Genomic DNA, 26,186 nt, shown 5'->3' with positions numbered 1-26,186 from the left:
TTCTTTCTCTTTGTACATGAGCATACACAAGAATGTGTGTGTAAATATAGGCATGTGTACACACACCCACGTGCTACCATAGTTTTTATGGTACATGTCGTCGTATTGGTGAAATGTATCATCTGACTTGAATAGTTACTACAATATTATTTATTATTTACTGATATTTATGGGTCCAGTTATTTTATGTATTTATTTTTCTAAATTCTTTCCCCTTTTTATCTGTGTCTTGATTTGAGTGTTTCCTTTTTTTAAATATTTTTTTCTTTTCTGTGTTTTTCTTAGTGAAGTTATATCATTTCATAAAATGCAAATAAAGAAATTAAAAATAAATGTATGAAAATGCTTGCTCTAAATCTTGCTTATGACCTGATGGCACTGTGTTTTTATTAATAAAAAAACTTAATTCACAGCAGTTTTTATAAGTTACTGTCTGATGGTACTGAATACTGAATAATCAGCAGCTGCCTCACTGCTAAGAGGTACTAATTAAGCTTTTATTGGCTGTGCTGTCCTCTCAAGGACGAGCAGGGAATATAACCAGAAATAACTCTAATATTTGAATGATGATTAGATGTGTAGGGTGTACAGTTATTATGAACTCATTAACCCATGTATAGCAGCAAATTTAACTAACAGAATAGTTTGAAACCTGCATGATATCTTGGAACCAGTCGTGACAGTACAAACACAGAAAAATCTGCATTCTGCAATGAGAACATACATCATTCATATGTGTGTATCTCTAAACAGAATAATACTCTATATACCAGACAAACAGCTCTACATTTGCCACTTAGATTGTTAATCATTGCCTCATTTTCTGTGGCACATCTGACAAAAGCACACCACTGCGGCTTTAATTACAATTACACAGAAATGTATTTCAATACGTTATCTTTTAATCACTGCAGCAACTCAAAAAAAAAATAAAGCATTAAAATGCCTTATGACAATTATTCAGCCTAATTACTAGATGTTTAGTGCTCATTAAATCCCATTCCCATCCATCACACCACCATCTACTGTAGCTCTGCTAATTAGCTGCCAGTGAGCCCGTTTGAGCAGTAGGAGTATGCGATGGGCTGCTTCTCATTCAAATGGCTGTGAAAAAAAAAAAAAAAAGCAGACTCAGCAGTTTGAATATTTCATGCTGTCCTTCGCTGGAGAGAAGCTGCTGATCCTCTGAGCGGTCATAACTCTGGCCCGTTACCTCAGAGAAAACAGCATCTGCTCTGACAACCTGTCCGTCACTTTCTGAGCATCCTGAGAGCTCTTTACACTCGGCACAGTCTCAAACCAACAAACACAACCTGATTTTAAATATGCTACCATTACTTTACAACACTCTCACCACTCTTATCCTCACCTATTTATATTCAAGTCCTGTGAAACGCTGTTTCATGTTTTTACCACACAGACACAACAACCCCTGACAGCATCTGACAATGTCATCAGCTCTGACATGATATTCTGTTAGCTGCAGTTCACCTTGTTCAGAAGAGCACAACCTTATTGTGTCATTCAGAGTGCATCAGAGTGCACACTAACTTTTTACACTGTTTCTGGCCTTTGCCATTAAAATCTGCCAACTACTGCCCCCGTGTGGCCATTTGGCTACAATGCAGCCCAGCAAAGCAATGTGTTTAAATTTCCACATCGTGGTTAATCTGACTTCATACAATGCACTGCCTGCTTCACAATCTGCACACTTATCCTAGCTTTAGGACTGCCTGTAATCAGAGGTGGGAACAAGTCACAAGAAAGTTTCAAGTCTCAAGTCCTATAACTTTGAGTGTTAAGTCCCAAACAAGTCATAATGTGCTTATTACAAAATGTAATGCCATTTTAATGACAGAGTAATAATATATTACATTAAGAAAAATCATGTATGCTTTTTAAAATTTGTATTTATTTGTTAAAACAAGTTTGTTAAAAGAAGTCTAACTGAATTTATCATAAAAAAAAGTAGTGCTGACATTGCACTTTCATAGCAAATAGCACTACTAACCAGGACCGAGACAAAATGATTTTTATACCTTTCTGTCCTGTCTTGTTGTATTTAACTCATCACATATTGGAAAAATGTCCACAACTTTCTCTTCATTTCTCTATTCTTCTATGTTGTTGCATGTTTTATGTCTAAATAAAATAAATACACAAATGTAAAAAAAAAAAAAAAAGGAGGGAAATTAACTGAAATGAACAGATTCCTGGCACACGCCTCCCCCTGACACACTTGGAGTTATGCATCAAGAAAGCTCAAGAAGTGAAGTCACGAGTCATTGGTGTTGAATTCCAAGTCAAGTCGTTTTTGAAGTTGTCAAGTCGAGTTTGTAACTTTCTGAACTGAGTCCAAGTCATAAAAGTGTTCATCTTTAACACCTGTATTATATTTTAGTGAGTACAAAATGTGTGGTTGCATCACTTACTGGTTAGTATATGTGGATGTAAAATACACATGATGCAATTTAACATTACAAGACACTACAGTGTGTCCTTAAACATTATCACAGAGTTGTATAAACATCTCTCTGTCAACCTCTGTACTGTGGTAATAATTAAAAAATGTTTCCTCCTACATACTAAAGAATTTAACGCTCTCAGGATAAAAAACACATGAAGCTCAGTGGAGGCTGAGCTGAATCCTTATATAGCAAACATGAGGCTCTCTTATATTCTGAGGGGTTTCTCAGTACCTCTACATACAGTATAATGAGTATAGCGATTACCTTTATGGCTGTGATATCATGGTGCTCATGAAAACAACTTATTTCTTGTCTATGTTAATTAAGGTCACTCAAAAAGATCTCAATGTCTGCAGACACAGAGGGGAAAAAATGACTGAAGATCCAGTTTTCTAAACAGAAACAGAGGTATGAGGATCGATCAAGGGTGATAAAGCAATAGTTAGCTTGTATTAACTTACACCTGCACTAAATACTGTTAACAATATAAACATATCTGCTGCCATGGCTCGACAGAAACTGTACTCATTATTTGAGAAAACATTTTAATAGGGAGGTTTAATTGGGAGTTTGGTGCTTTGTGATAGTGGCAAATGAAATTAATTAGGCTCAATTCAAAACAGTAAAAGAGGTTTTTTTTCAGACAATATCATTAACCAACAAGCTCTGATGATGACTCAGAAATTAGTCTCATTATAGAGTTTGAGGAGTTAAACATACAGGAGACTATTGTGTTTTCTGAGGCACCTATCCGGTGATAAAGCCAGCATCAGGGACTGATTTATATATATTTTCATCATGCTTTTTCGGTCAAATTGTGACATAAAGTGTCATGAGTGTGGGGTAAAAACACAAATATACTAGTCCATACCCGCTGAGTACAGAATACCTTTCCATGACTTAGTTATACCAAAGATTAGAAAAAAACAACAACATTGGTCCACAGGGGGAGCCACAGCAATCGGTCGCATTTTAGCCATTTTTAAGCATTTTTCTGTTGTTATAGCGCCACCCAGTTGCCAATTAGAGTTAAATTTCTCCAGTCACCTTGAGGTGTACTCTACCAAGTTCAGTAAAAATCGATATGGCGGTTATGCCTAGATAAGAAGCACTCCCATTTTGTTTGATGGGGTCAATAATGGAGGGGTCCCCTCAGATTATGTGTGGTCATATGCCTACAAAGTTGCGTGGTGATGGGTGAAACCTTTGAGATGTTATACACCTTTATGTGATGAGCCACGCCCTCCACAATATTCATTGCCTTATAGAAGCTCAGTTTTAGTAAGTTTTCCAACTTTTGCCAAGAGGGAACTTTAGATATTGGTCCCTAGATTATGTTCACCCAGTTTCATGCAGATCGCTCAAACTTCCTAGGAAGAGATCGATTTGAAGTGTTTTTCAAAAAATTCAAAATGGCGGAAAATCTATATAACCGGAAGTTATGGGTTCTTGATGCAAATTTGTTCCTCACGAGGAGAGGCATCTCTGTGCAAAGTTTCAAGTCTCTACGACATACGGGGCATGAGGTATACCCATTCAAAGTTTGCAATTTCAATCGGCTGCCATAGCGCCCCCCTTTGGCCAATTGATGTAATATTGCTTCATTCGCATCCTCCCATGACCCTCTACCACTGTGCCAAATTTCACATGGATTGACCAAGTCAGTGAGGAGAAAAACGTGGAACAGACACACAGACAGACACACAGAGTTTTCATCATTATATAGTAATATATACTATAACTCACTTTGGGTGATAGAGGTAAAGTTTTAGGTGGTAGTTGTTAAGCTGAAGAACAAGTTGCTTCTTGGTACGACTAAACTTTACTGTAACATTCAAGCTGATTAAATAATTTTACTGAGGTCAGCTATACTGTTATCCCTTTCATATATCTGCTTCTGTGAGGCCTTCGGTGGCATTGTTGGATTTAAAGGACTTGTTTTTTGTAAATTGTTAGTCAAAAAAATTGTGTCCTTTCATTTCTTAGGTCTAAAAGAAGAAAACAATTACATCAGTCAAACACTGATCTGGGATAGTGTTTTTATAAAGCAAAGAAGCAAAGAATAGTGTGTCACCGCACCATTGAAAACACCATAAAGGCAGTAACACATCTCATGTCCCCGGAGAAAGGTAATTATATTTTAAGTTTTACACATGAATTTCACAAAGGCTCTCTGTAATGAGAACACAAGTGCTCATTTTATATCCATTACCTTGGAGTGAGAAGAGTTATAAATCAACATCAAGATTAAAGAAATGTAGATCAGGCGGTTTAGGTGCAGCCATAAATCATCAGCACTGCTAGTTAACAGTTGGAGAAGTTTGTTAAAATCTTACTCGCACGTAAAACTTTTATTTCAAATTTGGGGTAAAACATTTTATTATATATGATTTTTCTTTATGAACACCTCCTGTCATCATGGCCGAGGAAACCTGCTTTATTAGTCGTTATCCGTGGTTCTGAAACTCTAAATCCACTGATGGAGCTCTCCTCTCCGCCCATATCAATTCAAAGAGTGGCTCTTGGTCATGTCTTATCAGGAGCTCATAGTCAGGACATCTATTTTTACCCAATAACCTACATAAATCAAAGCCCAGCCGAGGCTCATAAGTTCACTCCTGGTGTAACTCATCAAGACAAAGTTTGTCATGGGTTTATTGCCTTCCAGGTAAGCCAAGGTCAGCGTGCTATTCAAACACGATTAAATTGAAAATACAATACAGTTGCATTGCAGGGAAGTAGGGGACATTAATAACATCATTATTTATTGCCTTTATTTTAGACATACCTACATTTTGTCTTGTCTGGCCGTCTGACACTTTCATGAGATTCCCCTTGGAATTTACAACTTACATTCATTTTATTATCAAAAAGGACATGATGACCCAAGACAAATGGATCGTGCCTCTAAGAGCCTCTCTAATGAGTCCCAGTTGTGAGGGCATCTCTGGGGAACAGTGCTTAACGACCTTGCCTGTAAACAAACAAACCCTCTACTGTTGAACCATTTGCCTAATTAATCTCTTCCCTCATTTATTAAAAATGGAAGGGAAAGAGGGAATGCAAATGTTTTAAAGAGATACTAAATTATAAGGAGAATCTGAAACAAACCTACAAACAAGCAAGCAAACACACTTTCTTTAAACCCTCATAATTACTGTGACAGTTTATTATGATAAAAAAAAGCTTGTTTAAGCATTGAGTAAACAGTCCTTCCTCTTCCTCATAGCGTCCAACTTTATATTGTGTTTTTCTGACTTTGCTTCTGATAGTAAATCTTTGCAGTTTGTATGCTGCACTGCACAATAAAACCGACGGCTCTTATCTGCTGTGTTTCCATGGATCATGCTGAACTTGGCCGGATCTTATCACTTACATTTCCTATTTGCAAAGTCTCCTTAATGCTTTGACACTCACCCCACTTTTCATGATGGTTTGTCAGCACACTGATTGTTGGGCCCTTGTAATAAACTTGGACAAAAGTTTTTGAGACTTTACGACACTGTTGGACTCACAAGCTCCAAGTATGGAGACATATCTTTAAAGGTTTTAGTTGTAAACACCTTATTGACCAGGTCGGGTATCAGCCAGTTGTATCTGATCTACATAAAATACAGTTGCTTTGTTTTTTTTCCAGACAACACATGCAAGACAGACAGTGTGACAACACAAGGACGTGGCTAGTAGTGAAGACAAGACAAACGGGTGGAAGGGGGGAGGTAACAGTGTTGAATTATACATATGTTTCTATTTGACACTGTGTTTGAAAAATACAGTTGCTCTGGTAATGTCATTAAATAACTATGTTTCCACTAAGGCTGCAACTAACGATTAGATTCTTTCATTTTTCATTCATTCATTTTCCTTAACCGCTTATCCTGTTTGGGGTCACAGGTGTGCTGGAGCCTATCCCAGCTGACATTGGGCGAGAGGCAGGGTACAACAGGTCGGCAGACTACCACTCACCCTCACATTCACATCTACGGCCAATTTAGAGTCACCTGTTAACCTAACCTGCATGTCTTTGGATTGTGGGAGGATGCCGGAGTACCCACAGGGTCACAGAGGGGCTCCCTCACCCCGGGTTTGAAATAGGAACCCTCTTGCTGTGAGGCGACAATGCTAACCACTGCACCACCGTGCCTAACGATGCGATACTTTATCAATTAATCTGCATATTATTTTCTCAATTAACTGATTAATCATTTTGTGAAAAAAGTGAAACATGCCCTGTGTAATTTCCTAGAACCCAAGGTGACTTCTTCAAATGGTTTGTTTTATTCGACCAACAGTCCCAAGTTTATTATCATGTTTGACAAAGAAAGGCATCAACTCATTGTATTTAAGAAGCATAAAAGCAGAAAATGTTTGGCCTTTTGCATAAAAAAAATTACTTAAATGATTATTTGACTATCAAAATGGTGCCAATTACTTTCCTTTTAATCATCTAATCGACTAATCGTTGCAGCTCTAGTTTCTACGATTATTCATCCAGTCACAACGGCCACTGACTCATGTTACCCTACATCAAAACTATTCTGATGAGCACCACACAACGCGGTAGACAAATTCTAATTGGGAGAAAAGAGAGCACTGGTGTCAGAACGGCTCTCTGTGTCGGCAGATACTCTGAACTGAGGTATCACGCTGTGTATTGGGAGAAAAAAAGGTCGATTGGTTCATTCATAATTATTAGCCCTCACAAACATAGCAACTCCCCCTATAGTTTCTGTCAGTTTGTTATTGCTCTGTATAACTTAAAGGGAGCTGATAACAGCGATGAATGTTGAAAGGGTAGTTGTAATAAGCTAAGGCTTTAGCCGACACCTTTTCTGTCCCGATTTGTTTTGTTTTCTTTTTTTTTTTTGTTTACCTTTTGTTTTTGTATGCTAAAACAGCATGAACTTAATGATTATGTATTGTCTATCTACCACATTTGAATTTGATAAGTTGGAAAATGACCAAAGTTAATTAAACTAAACTAAACAAACATCTCGGGTGGCTCCTTCAAGTCACACTGAATAGTTGGTACCTCAGCACTGGTGCCCATTCTTATTCCATATTGCTGTTTTATAGCAACATTTCTAAAGCATTTTGAATTTCCTGCTGCTGCACAAAACTGACTCCGAGACGTCTTTGAGCTTTCTGCCCATTCTCCAGTGAATAACATTCCCTATGATGCAGTACATTGTTTGCATCCAATGCCAACGCAGCAAGTAACCAAACACAATCTCAGGTTTAATGGCAGCTTTATCACACTTAAAGAGGCGACTTCAGAAACAGCATCCGTGGTGTGCCCTTCTGAGAAAAGGTGACTATTAGACAATTAGAGGGTTTATACTTGAGCTTCTCAAGAACACTAATGACTCATTAATATCAGTGTACACCCGCTCCCATTACACTCCAGTTTTAATTGTGAGAGTGCAAAACCTTCTAATGGATGTAGATGAGATTAATTAGGCTTAACAGTAAAAGGTTTGTTTGTTACAGGCAGGGTCATTAACCAGCATCCTTTGGTAATGACATCACAAATAGGGCTCATTAGCAGAGTTCCCAGGAGTCCAAGAGAGGCAGGAGAGAATCCTTTTGTCCGGGGTCACCGTGTCCTGTTTGGTGATGAAAGTCCCCTCAGGAAATTCTATTCATTGTCAGTGTAACACTTTGTTATGAAGTCATTTCATACACTCAGAGTTTATACAAAGAGTGCACTTTGTTTTTAATGATTCATGAATGTGTCTCTGAGTCCCACATTATTAAACACTGTATAGTCAGTCAATTAGTGTTGTATTGTTATTAGTCATGGTTGAATATGGGAGACAAAGATTTATATGAAACAGGTGTATCACCATGTGAGTCTACTGTTGTGACATAATCAGCTTTGATCATTTGTTAATCACCTCATTGTGAAATCAATACTCTTCAAACATTTAATGGAGCCTCTAGAAAATCAAATAATGTGTTACTGTGTAGACTGGTGAAACTTAACTTGTTATTTCAGTATAGGGGCTCTTGGGGGAAAGCTGGCAGTACACAGGGGCCCCAATCTCACATCCATTTCTCACCAAATGGGAGTCTGCACGTCCTGCTAATAGATGCAGGTGAGATTAATTAGGCTAAGGTTTAAACAGTAAGAAGTTTATTTGTTACAAGCAGGGTCATTAACCTGCATTCTCAGATGATGAAATCTCAAACTAGGTTCATTAGAAAGACTCCTTCTGTCCTTCTGTCTGGAGTCATTATGCACTGTGAGATGATAACTGTGTCCTCAGAGAGGATGATGCTTTAGACTTCTTTAGTTTTTCACAAACTTTGAGTCATACAAGATTTTTTCCCACAACACCAAGGCCCTGAGTCCTTATTAACATTAAATCAAATACCTCAACAGAAATTTGGTGTAATAATGTTGGTGTGTAATGGCTAGTAGGCAGGCCGAAGTGTGTTTGCAACCCGATCGCCAGAATAAATGTTGACCTGGTGCGCTTCTGTAAACCCATTTACGTTACAACTGTACATATCATATGTAGCAGATACGTTGAAACTTTGTGTTTCAATTTAATGTTGTGACAGTGCTGTGGTTAATGTGTGGTTAGGTTTGTGCACAAAAACACATCATGTTTTGGCTTAAAGGAATACTTCTTTGAAATTATGAAGAAAACATTGTTTTTCTCTCATGCCTCCATGGGAAATGGCAAACATTGATTTACTGGTTAATTGAAGACAACGTTTAATATCAGTAAATCTATATTAAAACATCCATTTCCAGCTGAATTCTTGTCTCATTTGTGGTCGAAGCGGGGCAAGAGGGGCTGAGTGCAACTCCAAATAAAATATAAATCAATGTATCAGAAACACTGTATAAGTGTGTGCATATGCATATGGTAATCTGGTTGGAGGGTCTTAACACAGAGAGGGAAGGGGGTGCAGGAGGAGGGTGTATTTTCAGATTCTGCCTTTTTGGTGTTGTTTTAGTCATTTCCAGATTTCTGCCTACCCCAGCTTTAAGTGTTATCAATCATAACCTGCATGTTTTCCTGCTCATTAGATAAAGACTAATGTTTTGTTTTGCCTGGACAAAACACTACTCTCCACAGATTAATTTCAGTAAAAGGGCACTGATGATTACTGTGTTGTCGATCCATATTATTCTTAATTAGAAGACTGTATGTTATCTCTGGAGATCAATGAAGAGGGTATAATTTCCACTGTGCACAGGTCAGACATGCTGACATTCAGTGACTACCATCTGAGTCAGCATCATGTGGAGTCACATTGTGTAAAACGATCATCAACAGAACAGGTGAGCCAACAGCACACTGTATTCTGTCCCGTGTTATATTCATCAATCAGGGTAAACAAATATGGTTTCAATGCCAAATGCACAAGTGTATGTATGTCTGTTTGAGATATGTGACTGAAGAGGAAAGTAATAGGATGGATTTTTTTTCTCTCTTTCAGATCAGAGGACTTTTAAACACTGTGGACCGGACATCATCCTCGAGCACACAGCCTGTTGTGTTTGACTATGTCTTCTCTCAGGACTGTTTCAAATGACTCTGTCATCATTCGTCCTCCAGGCTTCTATATCATTGCATTTGAGACATTTCCCTACCTCAGTTACTACATAATCTTTCTAGCATTTGTCTATGCGGTTACATTAGTGTTCAATACTTTATTGATCTATATAATTGCCTGTGATCACTGCTTACACACTCCAAAATTTCTGGCTGTTGTCAACCTTGCAGTAATTGATATCATCCTAAACACAAGCACGATTCCCAGCATGATTAAGACATTTCTCTTCAAGGACAACTTTGTTCCATACAATCTGTGTCTGTTACAAATGTTTGTCTACTACACTTTTGGGACACTGGAGTCATATGCACTCACTATACTTGCCTATGACAGATTGATTGCAATATGTTTCCCTCTGCGTCAGAACTTACTCAACACCTCGCAGATCATGTCTTGTATTATAGGCCTGACTTGGGTTTACTGTCTGGGACTATTAGCATACTGCACGGCCATCATAACCCGACTGTCTTTTTGCAATTCTGTCAGAGTGTTCAGCTATTTCTGTGACTACGCACCTGTGTTTAGACTCGCCTGTAATGATAACACAATGCAGTGGGCAGTAGGTGCACATTCTAGTATGTTTAATCTGATGGCCCCCTTTAGTTTTGTTATTCTGTCTTATGTCAGCATCCTGGTCACTGTGTTCAGGATGAAATCAGTAAGCAGTCGGATCAAAGCTCTCGCCACTTGCATTGAGCACCTAATTCTTGTTGCTGTATTTTACATTCCTATAATCACCATTTTCTTCTTAGGGCTTTATGTGCGAGCAATTGACCCAGACCAGCGTGTGCTGAGCCTGTCGCTGGCCTCTTGTCTCCCACCCTGCATCAATCCTATTGTATATTCTCTGAAAACTAAAGAGATCAAAAACAGAGCCCTGGCGCTGGTCCACAAAATGAGAAAAAGTTCTTGACAACTTTTCTTTCCACCGTAAAGCAATCTGTGGAGGGTTTTAACATTCTCAGGAAACAGCCTGTCTGTGTGTGTGTGTGTGTGTGTGTTGTGACACGGCCTATTTTACTTATCCCTCACTGTGGAGCAGAGACAGAAGCGACTGTTTTGTCCGCTGTTTCCACACATTTGCAGTATCATATTATTTATTCCCTATTGTTCAATATGTTTTTTTTAATATTTATCTTTCTTTGATATTCTGCCATTGCATAAACACCCACCAAATTCAGCAAGTCAATAAAATACTGCTGACTTATGTAGACATAAATGTACTTGTTTACTTTGGAATGTAAATGCATGATATTTGTATAGTTGGTTGTTCTGGCTCTTTCTGCATGTGTTACTTGACACAATCCAATTTGAAACACTTTATTATATTGTATTTCACAGTTACATCACTAATAAATTGTCTGATTAAACAGAGGGTCTCATCATTGTGTTTACTGGAGGTACTGGCAGAGCTTTTAAGTCAGTGTGCTGCTTGTTTCTCATCAGAAATGTATTTATCGAACTAAGTTCAGCCAAGCTAGCTCCCAGTCAGTGTTTTATTTGTATTAGTCATGGTTGAATTTGGGAGACAAAGATTTATATGAAACAGGTGTATCACCATGTGAGTCTACTGTTGTCACACGACAATCAGCTCTGATCATTTGTTAATCACCTCATTGTGCAATATATAGAAAATCAAATAATGTGTTACTGTGTAGACTGGTGAAACTTAACTTGTTATTTCAGTATAGGGGCTCTTGGAGGAAAGCTGGCAGTGCACAGGGGCCCCAATCTCACATCCCTTTCTCACCAAATGGGAGTCTGCACGTCCTGCTAATAGATGCAGGTGAGATTAATTAGGCTAAGGTTTAAACAGTAAGAAGTTTATTTGTTACAAGCAGGGTCATTAACCTGCATTCTCAGATGATGAAATTTCAAACTAGGTTCATTAGAAAGACTCCTTCTGTCCTTCTGTATGGAGTCATTATGCACTGTGAGATGATAACTATGCTGTATGCTATAGACACCAAGGCCCTGAGTCCTTATTGACATTAAATCAAATATCTAAACAGAAATTTAGTGTGATAATGTTGGTGTGTAATGGCTAGTGGGCGGGCCGAAGTGTGTTTGCAACCCAATCGCCAGAATAAATATTGGCATACTGCGCTTCTGTAAATCACGGATATGTTACATCTGTACATTTCATTTGTAGAAGATATGCTGAAATATATGATTTATAGATATTGTTGTGACAGTGCTGTGGATAATGTGTGGTTAGGTTTATGCACAAAAAACACAATGTTTTGGCTTGAGGGAATCCTTCACCCACAAAATGACCATTCATAAATCAATTAGTCATGCCGTGTCACTTTGAATTCATGAAGAAAACACTGTTTTATTGGCATACCGCCACAGAAAACAGCAAAGATATTGATTTATTGGTAAATTTGGGACCACGTTTAACAAATACAAATCTATATGAAAACATCCATTTACAAACTGTCACACAAATCGTGCAGTATGATCCAAGTCTCATTTATCCAATAGTATGCTCAGTGCTTCCCATGCACATTCATTTTCACAAAAACCTTACTATTTAACATGAAAGTGAAAGTAAAACATGTCTATGCTCTCTTCAAAGCCAGAATCCTCATGGTGCACAACTAACCAGATTGATGCACTGACACGTGCAGCCACAGAGGTGCTCTGGTACCTGCAGGGACTGCTGAAGGTGGGAAAATCACGTTCGACTGTTAGAGCCGTGGTGGCAGCTATCAAGACAGATCATACAGGGGATACTAGGCTTGCAGATGGTGACTGCAGCCTCATCTCTCAGTTCCTAGAGGATGCACAGAAGCTTGCACTGCACACCAGGAGACCAGCCATTCCAATGTGGGACCTTGGTCAAGTGCTGGCCGCCCTACAGCAGGAGCCTTTTGTCCCTCTTCAGTCAGTCAGCATTAAGTGGCTGTCACTTCAAGTGGCTTTTCTCTTGGCAGTGACGTCAGCCAAAAGAGTTGGGGAACTGCATGCTCTGTCAGTGGATGAGAGCTGTTGTCGGTTCCTGCCGGATGACGCTGGTGTCATGTTGCGCCCAAACCCGGCATTCCTGCCAAAAGTAATCGCAGACTTTCACTTGAATCAGTTGGTGGAGCTGCGACCCTACAGCCCCCCTAAGGAGGGTGGTGAGGGTCAAGAAGACTCAAATCTCTGTCCTGTTAGAGTCCTGAAGGTCTAAGTCTGGCGCACTGCAGTGTTCAGAAGGACAGACCAACTGTTTGTCTGCTTTAAGGCCCAGTGCCAGGGCCAGCCAGTGTCGAAGGCGAGTCTGTCTCACTGGGTCATGGACACAATTCAGCAGGCATACAGAGGGGTGGGCATACCAGTACCAGTGGGTATGCACACTCAACACGAGGTGTAGCTATCTTGTGGGCCTTGTGGCCTGGGTCATGTCATATTGTCAGTGGCCTGGCAGCGGGCTGGCCAGCTGAGCGGTCTTTCTTGCACCCAACCCCTGCGTCTGGTGGGGTTAGCCATGCTTATGGTACACAGTGTCTGGTGGTGTCACTGACCATTGAAGGTGCAAGATTGTTGTACATTTGTTTATAGTTCATTGGTGTTTTTTCGTACACACACTTATTGGGTATTTTCTGTTGTTACTGCACCTGGCGGTGGGTACGTCTCTTTCAAAAACCGGGGGGGCACTTGTGAACCTGCATCTGCTCTGTCTCCTGGGGCCCCTCACGGTGTGTCTTAAAGGGTTCCCTTAGTTATGATAAAACTACTGGGTGGGGAGATAATCTCGATTCGATAGTGAACATTCGGTTACATTGTAACCTGGGTTCTCTGAGTGAGGAGATTATCTCCCAAGGCTCAAGGCTGCTCGGAACCTGTTCCAATCAATGTAAATTAGTGGGTGCATGCGCAAGGTGGGGTGTTTATAGCCTGGTGCATGTGGGCCACGTAAAGTGGAGTGTCTTAAAGATTAATTTTCCATGTCCATTACCTGAGATGGGGGTAATTCCCATAGTTATGATATGACTACTGGGTGGGGGGATAATCTCCTCACCCATAGAACCAAGGTTACAATGTAACCAAACGTTTTGAGTTTTGCTCTTGTTAAACGTGGTCCTCTAGTCATCAGTAAATCAAAGTGTTTGTTCTTCTCACATGCCTCCATGAAAAACTTCAAAGTTTTCTACACAAATTTAAGGTAAGATGGCATGACTAATGGATTTAAGAAGAGTCATTTGTAGCTGAACAAAGACAGATTTATCAATGGGAGACTCCTGAGAAGGAGTCTGAGAATAAACAAAATAAAACACGTGTTAATATCGGCAAAACATTTCACAGATGGAGAGAAGATGTTGCCAATAGTTAAGCCTTCTGCTAACCGGAGCCAAAGGCTCCCAGCTGCTGCCTCACCTTCACGTTTATGTATACTTACGTTAGTGAGACCTTCAAATCACAACGTGTTCTCTGCCTAACCGCCCACTGCTACAGACCACCTCATCAGGAGGAGAGCACCCAGCAGATCTGGTGATTGACCCCCAGTCAGAGGCCACACCCCAACTCTAGTGAGTACTAACCCCAGCTCTTGGGGACCAGACAGCCCTGACACCCTGCTGGATCAGCTAACTTTCTGTTGCTGCTGTTACACAGGTTAGACCTGTCACTGCATCTTGCCATCAGCCCGCTGTGACACCCGATGCTGGGGGGCGTTGTGCTGGCTGGATTAGAGCTACCACAGACGCTGACTGAACGTCCGTCTCCCAAAGCTTCTGCCTGCTTTTGTGACCGTAGGGTGCTAGCTGGTCAAAGCGGGGCAAGGAGGGGCTGAGTGCATGAGCTGTGTGCAACTCCAAATAAAAAAGGATTAAATAAATCAATGTATAAGAAACACTGTAGAAGTGTGTGCATATGCATATGGTAATCTGGTTGGAGGGTCACAGAGAGGGAAGGGGGTGCAGGAGGAGGGTGTATTTTCAGATTCTGCCTTTTTGGTGGTGTTGTTTTAGTCTTTACCAGATTTCTGCCTACCCCAGCTTTAAGTGTTATCAATCATAACCTGCATGTTTTCCTGCTCATTAGATAAAGACTAATGTTTTGTTTTGCCTGGACAAAACACTACTCTCCACAGATTAATTTCAGTAAAAGGGCACTGATGATTACTGTGTTGTTGATCCATATTATTCTTAATTAGAAGACTGTATGTTATCTCTGGAGATCAATGAAGAGGGTATAATTTCCACTGTGCACAGGTCAGACATGCTGACATTCAGTGACTACCATCTGAGTCAGCATCATGTGGAGTCACATTGTGTAAAACGATCATCAACAGAACAGGTGAGCCAACAGCACACTGTATTCTGTCCCGTGTTATATTCATCAATCAGGGTAAACAAATATGGTTTCAATGCCAAATGCACAAGTGTATATATGTCTGTTTGAGATATGTGACTGAAGAGGTAAGTAATAGGATGTATTTTTTTTTTTCTCTCTTTCAGATCAGAGGACTTTTAAACACTGTGGACCGGACATCATCCTCGAACACACAGCCTGTTGTGTTTGACTATGTCTTCTCTCAGGACTGTTTCAAATGACTCTGTCATCATTCATCCTCCAGGCTTCTATATCATTGCATTTGAGACATTTCCCTACCTCAGTTACTACATAATCTTTCTAGCATTTGTCTATGCGGTTACATTAGTGTTCAATACTTTATTGATCTATATAATTGCCTGTGATCACTGCTTACACACTCCAAAATTTCTGGCTGTTGTCAACCTTGCAGTAATTGATATCGTCCTAAACACAAGCACGATTCCCAGCATGATTAAGACATTTCTCTTCAAGGACAACTTTGTTCCATACAATCTGTGTCTGTTACAAATGTTTGTCTACTACACATTTGTGATTTTGGAGTCATATGCACTCACTATACTTGCCTATGACAGATTGATTGCAATATGTTTCCCTCTGCGTCAGAACTTACTCAACACCTCGCAGGTCATGTCTTGTATTATAGGCCTGACTTGGGTTTACTGTCTGGGACTAGTAGCATACGGCACGGCCATCATGACCCGACTGTCTTTTTGCAATTCTGTCAGAGTGTTCAGCTATTTCTGTGACTACGCACCTGTGTTTAGACTCGCCTGTAATGATAACACAATGCAGTGGGCAGTAGGTGCACATTCTGGTATGTTTAATCTGATGGCCCCCTTTAGCTTTGTTATTCTGTCTTATGTCAGCATCCTGGTCACTGTGTTCAGGATGAAATCAGTAAGCAGTCGGATCAAAGCTCTCGCCACTTGCATTGAGCACCTAATCCTTGTTGCTGTATTTTACTTTCCTATAATCACCATTTTCTTCTTAGGGCTTTATGTGCAAGCAATTGACCCAGACCAGCGTGTGCTGAGTCTGTCGCTGGCCTCTTGTCTCCCACCCTGCATCAATCCTATTGTATATTCTCTGAAAACTAAAGAGATCAAAAACAGAGCCCTGGCGCTGGTCCACAAAATGAGAAAAAGTTCTTGACAACTTTTCTTTCCACCGTAAAGCAATCTGTGGAGGGTTTTAATATTCTCAGGAAACAGTCTGACTGTGTATGTGTGTGTGTGTGTGTGTGTGTGTGTGTGTGTCTGTGTCTGTGTCTGTGTGTGTGTGTGTGTGTGTGTGTGTGTCTGTGTCTGTGTCTGTGTCTGTGGGTGTGTGTGTGTCTGTGTGTGGGTGTGTTGTGACATGGCCAATTTTACTTATCCCTCACTGTGGAGCAGAGACAGAAGCGACTGTTTTGTCCGCTGTTTCCACACATTTGCAGTATCATATTATTTATTCCCTATTGTTCAATATGTTTTTTTTAATATTTATCTTTCTTTGATATTCTGCCATTGCATAAACACCCACCAAATTCAGCAAGTCAATAAAATACTGCTGACTTATGTAGACATAAATGTACTTGTTTACATTGGAATGTAAATGCATGATATTTGTATAGTTGGTTGTTCTGGCTCTTTCTGCATGTGTTACTTGACCCAATCCAATTTGAAACACTTTATTATATTGTATTTCACAGTTACATCACTAATAAATTGTCTGATTAAACAGAGGGTCTCATCATTGTGTTTACTGGAGGTACTGGCAGAGCTTTTAAGTCAGTGTGCTGCTTGTTTCTCATCAGAAATATATTTATCGAACTAATGGTTGAATTTGGGAGACAAAGATTTATATGAAACAGGTGTATCACCATGTGAGTCTACTGTTGTCACACGACAATCAGCTCTGATCATTTGTTAATCACCTCATTGTGCAATATATAGAAAATCAAATAATGTGTTACTGTGTAGACTGGTGAAACTTAACTTGTTATTTCAGTATAGGGGCTCTTTGGGGAAAGCTGGCAGTACACAGGGGCCCCAATCTCACATCCGTCTCGTCTCATCTCGTCCGCTTATCCGGGTCCGGGTCGCGGGGGCAGCAGCCTCAGCAAAGAAGCCCAGACAGTCCTCTCCCCAGCCACCTCCGTCAGCTCTTCCGAGGGAACCCCGAGGCGTTCCCTGGCCAGCTGGGCGATGTAATCCCTCCAGCGTATCCTGGGGCGGCCCCGAGGTCTCCTCCCGGTTGGACATGCCCGAAATACCTCCCAAGGGAGGCGCCCGGAAGGCATCCTTACCAGATGCCCGAACCACCTCAACTGGCTCCTCTCGATGTGGAGGAGCAGCGGCTCTACTCCGAGTCCCTCCAGGATGTCCGAGCTCCTCACCCTATCTCTAGGGCTGAGCCCAACCCCGAGGTACTTAAACTCCTCCACCTGAGGCAGGACCTCCCCCCCGACCTGGAGTGGGCAATCCACCCTTTTCCGGCTGAGGACCATGGCCTCAGACTTGGAGGTGCTGATTCTCATCCCAGCCGCTTCACACTCGGCTGCGAACCGTCCCAGCGAGAGCTGGAGGTCAGTGTTCGATGGAGCTAGGAGGACCACGTCATCCGCAAATAGCAGGGACGAGATCCTCCTGTCACCAAACCTGACACCCTCCACCCCTCGGCTGCGCCTAGAAATTCTGTCCATGAAAGTTATGAACAGAACCGGTGACAAAGGGCAGCCCTGGTGGAGTCCAACCCTCACCGGGAATAGGTCCGACTTACTGCCAGCCACGCAAACTAGACTCGTGCTCCTTCGGTACAGGGACTGGATGGCCCTTAGCAAAGGGCCACCAACCCCATACTCCTGGAGCACCCCCCACAGGATGCCCGTGGGGACACGGTCGTAAGCCTTCTCCAAATCCACAAAACACATGTGGAATGGTTGGGCAAACTCCCATGCCCCCTCCAGCACCCTGGCGAGGGTAAAGAGGTGGTCCACGGTTCCGCATCCAGGACGAAAATCACATTGCTCCTCCTCAATCCGAGGTTCAACTATCGACCGGACCCTCTTCTCCAGCACCCTGGCGTAGACCTTACCGGGTAGGCTGAGGAGTGTGATCCCCTTATAGTTGGAACACATCCTCTGGTCCCCTTTCTTGAAGATGGGGACCACCACCCCGGTCTGCCACTCCAGAGGCACTGCCCCCTATGTCCACGCAATGTTGCAGAGGCGTGTCAGCCAGGACAGCCCTACAACGTCCAGAGCCTTGAGATATCCAGGGCGAATCTCGTCCACCCCCGGGGCCCTACCGCCACGCAGTTCCTTCACTACCTTGGCGACTTCTGCCCCCGAAATTGGACGACCCGCCCCCGAGACCCCCGGCTCTGTTGCCTCACTGGAATACGTGTTGGTGGGATTGAGGAGCTCCTCAAAGTATTCCTTCCACCGCCCGACAATGTCCCCAGTTGATGTCAGCAGCTCCCCGCCCCCACTGTAAACAGTGTGAGCAAGTTGCTGCCTTCCCCTCCTGAGGCGCCGGACGGTTTGCCAGAACCTCTTTGGAGCCGATCGATAGTCTTTCTCCATGGCCTCACCGAAATCCTCCCACGCCCGAGTTTTTGCCTCCGCGACTGCCGCTGCTGCGCTCCGCTTGGCCCGCTGGTACCCGTGAGCCTGACGGCTCCCCTCACCTCTGGTGTCCACCAGCGGGTTCGGGGGTTACTGCCGTGACTGGCCCCCGCGGCCTTGCAGCCACAGCTCGCAACAGCCGCCTCGACAATGGCAGAGCGGAACAAGGCCCATTCGGACTCAATGTCCCCCTCCACCGCGGACGCGGTCGAAGCTCTCCCGGAGGTGGGGGTTGAAGATCATCTTGATAGGTTCTTCCGCCAGGCGTTCCCAGCAGACCCTCACTGCTCATTTGGGCCTGCCAGGTCTGCGCGGCGTCCTCCCCTGCCACCCGATCCAACTCACCACCAGGTGGTGATCAGTTGACAGCTCTGCTCCTCTCTTCACCCGAGTGTCCAGAACATATGGTCGCAGGTCAAATGACACGACTACAAAGTCAATCATTGACCTGTGACCTTGGCTGTCCTGGTGCCACATGCACCGATGGACATTCTTATGCTCGAACATGGTGTTAGTTATGGCCAAACTGCGACCCGCACAGAAGTCCAATAACTGCACACCACTCGGGTTCAAATCGGGCAGGCCCTTCCTCCCAATCACGCCCCTCCAGGTCCTGCTGTCATTGCCCACGTGAGCGTTGAAGTCCCCCAGCAGAACAATGAAGACCCTGGTCGGGGCACTGTCCAGCACCCGTCCCAGGGACTCCAAAAAGGGCGGGTACTCTGAACTGCTGTTCGGCGCATAAGCACAGACAACAGTCAGGACCCGTTCCCCGACCCGAAGGCGCAGGGACGCAACCCTTTTGTCCACTGGGGTAAACCCCAACGTACAGGCAGAGAGTCTGGGAGCTATCAGAAAGCCCACCCCGGCCCTCCGCCTCTCACCCGGAGCAACTCCAGCAAAGGGGAGAGTCCAACCCCTCTCAAGGACTTGGGTTGCAGAGCCGGAACTATGTGTCGAGGTGAGGCCGACTATATCTAGCCGGTAGCGCTCAACATCTTCCAGAAGCTCCGGCTCCTTCCCCGCCAGAGAGGTGACATTCCATGTCCCAAGAGCCAACTTCCGTAGTCGAGGATCGGACCGCCAAGGCCCCCGCCTTGGTCTGCTGCCCGATCCACACTGCACCGAACCCTTCTGGATCCCTCTACGGGTGGTGGGCCTGCAGGGGGACGAGCCCATGTAGCCCGTTCGGGCTTGGCCCGGCCGGACCCCATGGGCGAAGGCCCGGCCACCAGGCGCCCGCCCACGGGCCCCAGCCCCAGGCCTGGCTCCAGGGCGGGGCCCCGGTAACCCTCCGGGCCAGTTACACCAACTCTTGTTATCTTCCATCATGAAGGGTCTTCTGAATCTCAAATCCATTTCTCACCAAATGGGAGTCTGCACGTCCTGCTAATAGATGCAGGTGAGATTAATTAGGCTAAGGTTTAAACAGTAAGAAGTTTATTTGTTACAAACAGGGTCATTAACCTGCATTCTCAGATGATGAAATCTCAAACTAGGTTCATTAGAAAGACTCCTTCTGTCCTTCTGTCTGGAGTCATTATGCACTGTGAGATGATAACTGTGTCCTCAGAGAGGATGATGCTTTAGACTTTTTTCACAAACTCTGAGTCATAAAAGATTTTTTTTTTCCCATGCTATAGACACCAAGGCCCTGAGTCCTTATTAACATTAAATCAAATATCTAAACAGAAATTTAGTGTGATAATGTTGGTGTGTAATGGCTAGTGGGCAGGCCGAAGTGTGTTTGCAACCCAATCGCCAGAATAAATATTGGCATACTGCGCTTCTGTAAATCACAGATATGTTACATCTGTACATTTCATTTGTAGAAGATATGTTGAAATATATGATTTATAGATATTGTTGTGACAGTGCTGTGGATAATGTGTGGTTAGGTTTATGCACAAAAAACACAATGTTTTGGCTCGAGGGAATACTTCACCCACAAAATGACCATTCATAAATCAATTAGTCATGCCGTGTCATTTTGAATTCATGAAGAAAACACTGTTTTATTGGCATACCGCCACAGAAAACAGCAAAGATATTGATTTATTGGTAAATTTGGGACCACGTTTAACAAATACAAATCTATATGAAAACATCCATTTACAAACTGTCACACAAATCGTGCAGTATGATCCAAGTCTCATTTATCCAGTGGTATGCTCAGTGCTTCCCAAGGACATTCATTTTCGCAAAAACCTTACTATTTAACATGAAAGTGAAAGTAAAACATGTCTATGCTCTCTTCAAAGCCAGAATCCTCATGGTGCACAACTAACCAGATTGATGCACTGACACGTGCAGCCACAGAGGTGCTCTGGTACCTGCAGGGACTGCTGAAGGTGGGAAAATTACGTTTGACTGTTAGAGCCGTGGTGGCATCTATCAAGACAATTCATACAGGAGATACTAGGCTTGCAGACCGTGACTGCAGCCTCATCTCTCAGTTCCTAGAGGATGCACAGAAGCTTGCACTGCACACCAGGAGACCAGCCATTCCAATGTGGGACCTTGGTCAAGTGCTGGCCCCCCTACAGCAGGAGCCTTTTGTCCCTCTTCAGTCAGTCAGCATTAAGTGGCTGTCACTTCAAGTGGCTTTTCTCTTGGCAGTGACGTCAGCCAAAAGAGTTGGGGAACTGCATGCTCTGTCAGTGGCGCATTGGCCCACCCTGGGTGATGTCATATTGTCAGTGGCCTGGCAGCGGGCTGGCCAGCTGAGCGGTCTTTCTTGCACCCAACCCCTGCGTCTGGTGGGGTTAGCCATGCTTATGGTACATAGTGTCTGGTGGTGTCACTGACCATTGAAGGTGCAAGATTGTTGTACATTTGTTTAAGTCCAGTGGTGTTTTTTCGTACACACACTTATTGGGTATTTTCTGTTGCAAATGCACCTGGCGGTAGGTACGTCTCTTTCAAAAACCGGGGGGGGGGGCACTTGTGAACCTGCATCTGCTCTGTCTCCTGGGGCCCCTCACGGTGTGTCTTAAAGGGTTCCCTTAGTTATGATATAACTACTGGGTGGGGAGATAATCTCGATTCGATAGTGAACATACAGTTACATTGTAACCTGGGTTCTCTGAGTGAGGAGATTATCTCCCAAGGCTCAAGGCTGCTCGGAACCCGTTCCGATCAATGTAAATTAGTGGGTGCATGCGCAAGGTGGGGTTTTTATAGCCTGGTGCATGTGGGCCACGTAAAGTGGCGTGTCTTAAAGATTAATTTTTCATGTCCATTACCCCAGATGGGGGTAATTCCCATAGTTATGATATGACTACTGGGTGGGGGGGATAATCTCCTCACTCACAGAACCAAGGTCACAATGTAACCAAAAGTTTTGAGTTTTGCTCTTGTTAAACGTGGTCCCCTAGTCATCAGTAAATCAAAGTGTTTGTTCTTCTCACATGCCTCCATGAAAAACAGCAAAGTTTTCTACACAAATTTATGGTAAAATGGCATGACTAATGGATTTAAGAAGAGTCATTTGTAGCTGAACAAAGACAGATTTATCAATGGGAGACTGAGAATAAACAAAATAAAACACGTGTTAATATCGGCAAAACATTTCACAGATGGAGAGAAGATGTTGCCAATAGTTAAGCCTTCTGCTAACCGGAGCCAAAGGCTCCCAGCTGCTGCTTCAAGTTCACGTTTATGTAGCTCACGTTAGTGAGACCTTCAAATCACAGCGTGTTCTCTGCCTAACCGCCCACCGCTACAGACCACCTCATCAGGAGGAGAGCACTCAGCAGATCTGGTGATTGACCCCCAGTCAGAGGTCACACCCCAACTCTAGTCAGTACTAACTCTAGCTCTTGGGGACCAGACAGCCCTGACACCCTGCTGGATCAGCTAACTGTCTGTTGCTGCCGTTACACAGGTTAGACCTGTCACTGCATCTTGCCATCAGCCCGCTGTGACACCCAATGCTGGGGGGCGTTGCGCTGGCTGCATTAGAGCTACCACAGACGCTGACTGAACGTCCGTCTCCCAAAGCTTCTGCCTGCTTTTGTGACCATAGGGTGCTAGCTGGTCAAAGCGGGGCAAGGAGGGGCTGAGTGCATGAGCTGTGTGCAACTCCAAATAAAAAGGATTAAATAAATCAATGTATCAGAAACACTGTAGAACTGTGTGCATATGCATATGGTAATCTGGTTGGAGGGTCACAGAGAGGGAAGGGGATGCAGGAGGAGGGTGTATTTTCAGAATCTGCCTTTTTGGTGGTGTTGTTTTAGTCTTTTCCAGATTTCTGCCTACCCCAGCTTTAAGTGTTATCAATCATAACCTGCATGTTTTCCTGCTCATTAGATAAAGACTAATGTTTTGTTTTGCCTACTCCTTAAAGACCAAACACTACTCTCCACAGATTAATTTCAGTAAAAGGGCACTGATGATTACTGTGTTGTCAATCCATACTGTTCTTAATTAGAAGACTGTATGTTATCTCTGGAGATCAATGAAGAGGGTATAATTTCCACTGTGCACAGGTCAGACATGCTGACATTCAGTGACTACCATCTGAGTCAGCATCATGTGGAGTCACATTGTGTAAAACGATCATCAACAGAACAGGTGAGCCAACAGCACACTGTATTCTGTCCCGTGTTATATTCATCAATCAGGGTAAACAAACATGGTTTCAATGCCAAATGCACAAGTGTATATATGTCTGTTTGAGATATGTGACTGAAGAGGAAAGTAATAGGATGTATTTTTTTTCTCTCTTTCAGATCAGAGGACTTTTAAACACTGTGGACCGGACATCATCCTCGAGCACACAGCCTGTTGTGTTTGACTATGTCTTCTCTCAGGACTGTTTCAAATGACTCTGTCATCATTCGTCCTCCAGGCTTCTATATCATTGCATTTGAGACATTTCCCTACCTCAGTTACTACATAATCTTTCTAGCATTTGTCTATGCGGTTACATTAGTGTTCAATACTTTATTGATCTATATAATTGCCTGTGATCACTGCTTACACACTCCAAAATTTCTGGCTGTTGTCAACCTTGCAGTAATTGATATCGGCCTAAACACAAGCACGATTCCCAGCATGATTAAGACATTCCTCTTCAAGGACAACTTTGTTCCATACAATCTGTGTCTGTCACAAATGTTTGTCTACTACACATTTGCGACTTTGGAGTCATATGCACTCGCTATACTTGCCTATGACAGATTGATTGCAATATGTTTCCCTCTGCGTCAGAACTTACTCAACACCTCGCAGATCATGTCTTGTATTATAGGCCTGACTTGGGTTTACTGTCTGGGACTATTAGCATACTGCACGGCCATCATAACCCGACTGTCTTTTTGCAATTCTGTCAGAGTGTTCAGCTATTTCTGTGACTATGCACCTGTGTTTAGACTCGCCTGTAATGATAACACAATGCAGTGGGCAGTAGGTGCACATTCTAGCATGTTTAATCTGATGGCCCCCTTTAGCTTTGTTATTCTGTCTTATGTCAGCATCCTGGTCACTGTGTTCAGGATGAAATCAGTAAGCAGTCGGATCAAAGCTCTCGCCACTTGCATTGAGCACCTAATCCTTGTTGCTGTATTTTACTTTCCCTTAACCATCATTTTCTTCTTAGGGCTTTATGTGCGAGCAATTGACCCAGACCAGCGTGTGCTGAGCCTGTCGCTGGCCTCTTGTCTCCCACCCTGCATCAATCCTATTGTATATTCTCTGAAAACTAAGGAGATCAAAAACAGAGCCCTGGCGCTGGTCCACAAAATGAGAAAAAGTTCTTGACAACTTTTCTTTCCACCGTAAAGCAATCTGTGGAGGGTTTTCACATTCTCAGGAAACAGCCTGACTGTGTATATATATATATATATGTGTGTGTGTGTGTGTGTGTGTGTCTGCTGTGACACGGCCTATTTTACTTATCCCTCACTGTGGAGCAGAGACAGAAGCGACTGTTTTGTCCACTGTTTCCACACATTTGCAGTATCATATTATTTATTCCCTATTGTTCAATATGTTTTTTTTTAATATTTATCTTTCTTTGATATTCTGCCATTGCATAAACACCTACCAAATTCAGGAAGTCAATAAAATACTGCTGACTTATGTAGACATAAATGTACTTGTTTACTTTGGAATGTAAATGCATGATATTTGTATAGTTGGTTGTTCTGGCTCTTTCTGCATGTGTTACTTGACACAATCCAATTTGAAACACTTCATTATATTGTATTTCACAGTTACATCACTAATAAATTGTCTGATTAAACAGAGGGTCTCATCATTATGTTTACTGGAGGTACTGGCAGAGCTTTTAAGTCAGTGTGCTGCTTGTTTCTCATCAGAAATGTATTTATCGAACTAAGTTCAGCCAAGCTAGTTCCCAGTCAGTGTTTTATTTGTATTAGTCATGGTTGAATTTGGGAGACAAAGATTTATATGAAACAGGTGTATCACCATGTGAGTCTACTGTTGTCACATGACAATCAGCTCTGATCATTTGTTAATCACCTCATTGTGCAATATATAGAAAATCAATTAATGTGTTACTGTGTAGACTGGTGAAACTTAACTTGTTATTTCAGTATAGGGGCTCTTGGAGGAAAGCTGGCAGTGCACAGGGGCCCCAATCTCACATCCATTTCTCACCAAATGGGAGTCTGCACGTCCTGCTAATAGATGCAGGTGAGATTAATTAGGCTAAGGTTTAAACAGTAAGAAGTTTATTTGTTACAAGCAGGGTCATTAACCTGCATTCTCAGATGATGAAATCTCAAACTAGGTTCATTAGAAAGACTCCTTCTGTCCTTCTGTCTGGAGTCATTATGCACTGTGAGATGATAACTGTGTCCTCAGAGAGGATGATGCTTTAGACTTCTTTAGTTTTTCACAAACTTTGAGTCATAAAAGATTTTTTTTCCCATTCTATAGACACCAAGGCCCTGAGTCCTTATTAACATTAAATCAAATATCTAAACAGAAATTTAGTGTGATAATGTTGGTGTGTAATGGCTAGTGGGCGGGCCGAAGTGTGTTTGCAACCCAATCGCCAGAATACATATTGGCATACTGCGCTTCTGTAAATCACGGATATGTTACATCTGTACATTTCATTTGTAGAAGATATGCTGAAATATATGATTTATAGATATTGTTGTGACAGTGCTGTGGATAATGTGTGGTTAGGTTTATGCACAAAAAACACAACGTTTTGGTTTGAGGGAATCCTTCAC

At 42.6% G+C, this 26,186-nt stretch overlaps 3 protein-coding genes across 3 annotated transcripts; all 3 read left to right on the top strand.

Moving 5' to 3' along the window:
• The first annotated feature begins 9,990 nt into the window (after positions 1-9,990).
• LOC117269670 (olfactory receptor 2AT4-like) lies at positions 9,991-13,218 on the top strand. Its single transcript, XM_078172068.1, has 2 exons — positions 9,991-10,926; positions 12,622-13,218. Exons 1-2 carry the CDS (start codon positions 9,991-9,993, stop codon positions 13,216-13,218), a joined length of 1,533 nt encoding a protein of 510 aa, XP_078028194.1.
• A 2,301-nt stretch (positions 13,219-15,519) lies between these two features.
• On the top strand, positions 15,520-16,517 carry LOC117269673 (olfactory receptor 2AT4-like). Its single transcript, XM_078172067.1, has one exon. It carries the CDS (start codon positions 15,555-15,557, stop codon positions 16,515-16,517), a length of 963 nt encoding a protein of 320 aa, XP_078028193.1. The 5' UTR covers positions 15,520-15,554.
• A 7,258-nt stretch (positions 16,518-23,775) lies between these two features.
• On the top strand, positions 23,776-24,738 carry LOC144464568 (olfactory receptor 5P3-like). The gene has a single exon (XM_078172066.1). The coding sequence runs from the start codon at positions 23,776-23,778 to the stop codon at positions 24,736-24,738; it is 963 nt and encodes a 320-aa protein (XP_078028192.1).
• Positions 24,739-26,186: the final 1,448 nt, after the last annotated feature.

The sequence above is a fragment of the Epinephelus lanceolatus genome, chromosome 11, assembly GCF_041903045.1.
Source record: "Epinephelus lanceolatus isolate andai-2023 chromosome 11, ASM4190304v1, whole genome shotgun sequence".
Classification (NCBI taxonomy): Eukaryota; Metazoa; Chordata; class Actinopteri; order Perciformes; family Serranidae; genus Epinephelus; species Epinephelus lanceolatus.
This window is presented reverse-complemented; position numbering and strand designations above follow the sequence as displayed.